Source organism: Lithobates pipiens, unplaced genomic scaffold (genome assembly GCF_037356315.1).
Source record: "Lithobates pipiens isolate NorthernLeopardFrog02 unplaced genomic scaffold, aLitPip1_a1.2 Scaffold_23, whole genome shotgun sequence".
Classification (NCBI taxonomy): Eukaryota; Metazoa; Chordata; class Amphibia; order Anura; family Ranidae; genus Lithobates; species Lithobates pipiens.
This window is the reverse complement of record NW_027507785.1, coordinates 97,451,898-97,456,570: the sequence shown is the minus strand read 5'-3', so window position 1 is coordinate 97,456,570 and position 4,673 is coordinate 97,451,898. Positions and strand designations below refer to the sequence as shown.

Below are 4,673 nucleotides of genomic sequence, written 5' to 3'. Positions count from 1 at the left end.
CACATCCCTGCTGTCCGTTGCTTCCGGTTGGAACCGCCTGCTGCGTCCTGCTATCATCTGCATCCTGCGGCTGGACTACAGGACACCTCCCTACTACCAACGGTCTCCTGCCTTCTACACCGGCCTTTAACACAATCTGTGCATAAAAAGTATATGCCGAAGCATGGGGGCAATCCACCCCTAATGTTAGGAGCAAATCGCTCCTCCGCCCCTGCCCTCATGCTTTGACATATATGCTCTTTTTTTTAACTGTGGTGGTGAAATCACCTCCGACAGCGATGGAGTCACTTTCTTTTTTCTTTTATATTTTTTTTTTGTTGGTGTTTTTTTTTTTTTTTTGCCTTTTTTCACTTTTTTAATTTTTATAAAAACTGTAAAGTGAACGCTGCAGATTAGGGTCTCTCAAAATGTGATGGCCATCACATCTCCCGATACTCTGTGTTAGTGTGCCCTAGGACTAGTAGTGCTGTACCCTACGCTAATACTCCACATCTTCTTTGGGGTGCTCTTTGGATAGGGGTACCAGGGAGGACATAAGGAAAATACCTCTCACTGAATTTGCATTGAGAAGGTGAGCCATAGCACCGGCTGTAACAATCTCTTCCTGCCTTGACTTAACCCCTTCTAGCACAAGCCCTCTCCTCTCCCAAAGCACCCCCAGCACATATCTAACCCCCCCTACCCTCCCCTTGCACTAGTTCCCTCAAAGCACCCCCAGCATATATCTAACCCTCCTACCCCCCCCCCCCCTTGCGTTAGCCCTCTGCCCTCACAATGCACCCCCCAGCACATATCCAACCCCCACCTGCATTGGCCCTCTCCCCTCCCACCACACCCTCCTCTGCTACCCTCAATCTATCCCTCTCCTCTTATCTTCTGCTCTCCACATCAGACTGGAATTTGGTTATCATTGCTCTCCTCTCTGTTTTTCTCCTGGTCTCTCCATCTCTCCTCTTCCATATTTTTCTCCCACTCTGCTCTCATTCCCTCTAATTTGAGTTGACACATACTTTTTGTCTCATCTTCTATCCTACGGTCCTCGTTTTCCCTCTCTTCTTTGAGTGCCTTTACTTTACTTATCAATGCACTTTTGTTGCACTCACTTCCTCCTCTGCTACCCTCTCTTCTTTCAGTGCCTTGATCACACCTGCATTCTCTTTAAGGCTTCTCCAATTCTTGCTTGCAGCTTCCTCTGCTGCCCTCAATTTATCTCTCTCCTCTTGTCTTCTGCGCTCCACGTCTGACTGGAATTTGGTTATCATTGCTCTCCTCTCCTCTCTGTTTTTCTCCTGGTCTCTCCATCTCTCCTCTTCTAGCCTTCTATCTTCTTCCATATTTTTCTCCCACTCTGCTCTCATTGCCTCTAAATTGAGTTGAAACGCACTCCTCTCTGCCATTTTACTCTCATCTTCTATGCTACGGTCCTCATTTTCCCTCTCTTCTTCCAGTACCTTGATCACGCCTGCATTCTCTTTAAGGCTTCTCCAATTCTTGCTTGCCTCTTCCTCTGCTACTCTCAATCTATGCCTCTCCTCCTCTCTTCTGCTCTCCACATCTGACTGGAATTTGGTTATGATGGCTCTCCTCTCCTCTCTGTTTTTCTCCTGATCTCTCCATTTCTCCTCTTCTATCCTTCTATCTTCTTCAATATTTCTCTCCCACTCTGCTCTCATTGCATCTAATTTGAGTTGAAACGCACTCCTCTCCTCCATTTTTCTCTCATCTGCTATCTTCTTTTCCTCACTTTCCTTCTCCCTCTCTTCTTTCAGCACCTTTACTTTACTTATCAAAGTGTTTAGCTGGTCCTCTCTCTTCCTCCGATCCTTCTCAATCCTTTTCTCCTCTCTTTTCCTCTTCCAATCTGCTCTTATCGCCTGTAATTTGGCTAGAAATCCTTTCTTTCCCTCATCTTCCTTCCCTTTCTGCTTTCTTTTCCTCAGGCAATCTGCTGTCATTGCACATAATTTGGCCAGAAATCCTATCTTCCTCTTACTTTCCCTCTGCTTCTCCTCTCCTTTTTTCCCTTTCTCCACACTTCTCTCCCAATCTGCTTCCCTTGTGTTTAATTTTGTTGTCATTTCTCCTCTCTCCTCTTCCTTCCTATCCTCAGGCTCCCTTTCCTGACTCTCCTCATCTTTTCTGCTCTCCTCCTTCGCAGCCATATCCTTCAGATGACTGAGGTATGCTGCGTTCTCCTCTCTTCTCCTTTGCTCCTGAATCTGTCTCTCCTCTTTTCTCCTCTCCTCCTCCGCAGCCATATCCTTCAGATGACTGATGAATGCTGCATTCTCCTCTCCTCTCCTTTGCTCCTGAATTTGTCTCACCTCATATTTTCTCCTCTCTTCCTTCTCAGCCATATCCTTCAAATTTTTAAGATATGCTGCATTCTCCTCTCTTGTCCTTTGCTCCTGAATCTCTCTGTCCCTCTCCCGCTTTGCTGTCTGCTCCATCAGCTTATTCATGAAGGCAGTATTATCCTCTTTCCTCTTCTGCTCCTTCATCTTTCTGTCCTTTTCTATTTTTCTCTCCTCCTCCTCTGCCATCTCCTTCAAATATTTGAGATATGCTGCATTCTCCTCTCTTCTCTTTTGCTCCTGAATCTGTCTTTCCCTCTCCCGCTTTGCTGTCTGCTCCCTTAGATTATTCATGAAGGCAGCATTTTCTTCTTTCCTCCTCTGCTCCTTCATCTTTCTGTCCTTTTCTCCTGTCCTCTCCTCCTCCTCTGCCATCTCCTTCAAATGTTTGAGATATGCTGCATTCTCATCTCTTGTCCTTTGCTCCTGAATCTGTCTTTCCCTCTCCCGCTTTGCTGTCTGCTCCCTTAGATTATTCAAGAAGGCAGCATTTTCTTCTTTCCTCCTCTGCTCCTTCCTCTTTCTGTCCTTTTCTCTTTCTCTCTCCCCCTCCTCTGCTATCTCCTTTAAATGTCTGAGGTAGGCATCGTTCTTCTCTCTCCTCCGTCGCTCCTTCCCTTGCCTGTCCCTCTCCCTCTCTGCTGCCAGACCCCTCTGACAATTGATGAAGGCAGCATCCTCCTCTCCCCTGCATTGCTGCCTTCTGCATTGCTCTGCTCTCTCCTCCCTCACGCACTGCATGCATTCTATGTTTTCCATTCTTCTAAATGTCATTTTTGCAATTGTAAGCAAAATGATCAGATTTTAAAATAAAACTTCACTGAGAATATTTTCTCTTAGTCGTAGGTTTTGTTTTTCCTCGTTAGAATAAACTAATAAGCAATCTGCGATATTATGAAGAGCCAATGTAATAAACACCCTCTCTCTACAAAGTCCAGATACGTAATGACGGCTACACACAGTGCAGCTCATATACCTTCCGACTGCTACTCCTTGCTGTGACGTCACAATGTCTCAGCCAATCAGGCGGCTGCAATTTCCCAGCGCGGCCGTAGAAGGCAATGTTGCTATGACGACCGAGCGACTTACCTACGTGGATGCAGTCAGCGCAGAGCGATTGTGCTGTGATCGATTCCTAATGCCTTCCTGGTAGAGCCCGCCCTACTGGCTCCTGTCTGCGCTCAGAGCTGTTCCTTGCAAGACGTGGGGGGGAGACACGTTCCTGGATTCTTATTGGCTGCCGGTCTGCTAATTCTGTTAATATGACGTGCCACAGACTGGTACTGTGTGTATACTGGTAATACACTGAGAGACAACTATTTTTTTTCTAAATTATAACTATGTGGCTTAAATTCTCTATTATCACTAGAAAATGACGTCACTCCTCCATAATAGGGTCAGGGGAAATTTATGAGGGGTGACAAGGACAAGTATATCAATCTGTGGGTGTCTGTGGACAGAAAGAACAAGCCTGCCCAGCAGTGCCCATCAGACCAGAATCGACAGAACCCATTAGGCCAGCCCAGAAGAACCCATCAGACCAGCCCAGCAGTTCCTATTAGACCAGAATCTACAGAATCCATTAGGCCAGCCCAGAAGAACCCATCAGACCAGTCCAGCAGTGTCCATGAGGCCAGCCTAGCAGTACCCATCAGACCAGAATCAACAGAACCCATCAGGCCAGCCAAGCATGACCCATAAGGCCAGCCCAGGAGAACCCGTCAGACCAGCCCAGCAGTGCCCATCAAGCCAGCCCAGCAGTGCTCCTCAGGCCAGCCTAGCAGTACCCATAAGGCCAGGATAGTAGTGTGGTCTTCTTCCTGAGTTTCAGGTTCTCCTGTGCACACATTCCTGGATCTGGAAGCCAGGGGGCGCTCTGCAGCTTAGCAAACAAGATGGTTGGCGGGGCTGGTGGTGTGGTCACTTCTTCCATTCCTCTCACAGCCGATGCTTCATTCTGGTGGGTCCAGGTCCTGAATACTCTGCAGGCAGTGATGTAACGTGGGGGCAAGGGGAACCTTGCGCAACATTTAGAAGGGTGCAGTTTCATCTCCTGTGCTGTGCAGTCTAGGAGAAAGAGGGGGAGAACATTTGTAGCGGAGTCCCAGCTTAGGCTCCAGTGGTGAGAGCACTAAAGTGAACACTATCCATCCCAGGGATTGGAGAGGACAGCCAGTGACTGTGCAGAGAGGGAGAAAAGGAGGGCAGGCGAGGTATCCTCTCCATTACTCCTAACACCAGGATCCCAGCTCTGTCCGTCCTTTTAGCCCACAGCCTGGACTTCTGCAGCCGCTTCTCCTGCCTGTCAGTGTGCTGCAA

The 4,673-nt window shown here is 47.8% G+C and overlaps 1 protein-coding gene across 1 annotated transcript; it reads right to left on the bottom strand.

The window, feature by feature from the left end:
- Nucleotides 1-819: 819 nt before the first annotated feature.
- Nucleotides 820-3,485, bottom strand: LOC143927756 (uncharacterized). The gene has a single exon (XM_077452092.1). The coding sequence runs from the start codon at nucleotides 3,126-3,128 to the stop codon at nucleotides 1,080-1,082; it is 2,049 nt and encodes a 682-aa protein (XP_077308218.1). The 5' UTR covers nucleotides 3,129-3,485; the 3' UTR covers nucleotides 820-1,079.
- Nucleotides 3,486-4,673: the final 1,188 nt, after the last annotated feature.

What these genes read in the sequence shown, in the direction of transcription:
- LOC143927756 (XM_077452092.1), bottom strand. Translation starts at nt 3,128, where the DNA reads ATGACATTTAGAAGAATGGAAAACATAGAATGCATGCAGTGCGTGAGG.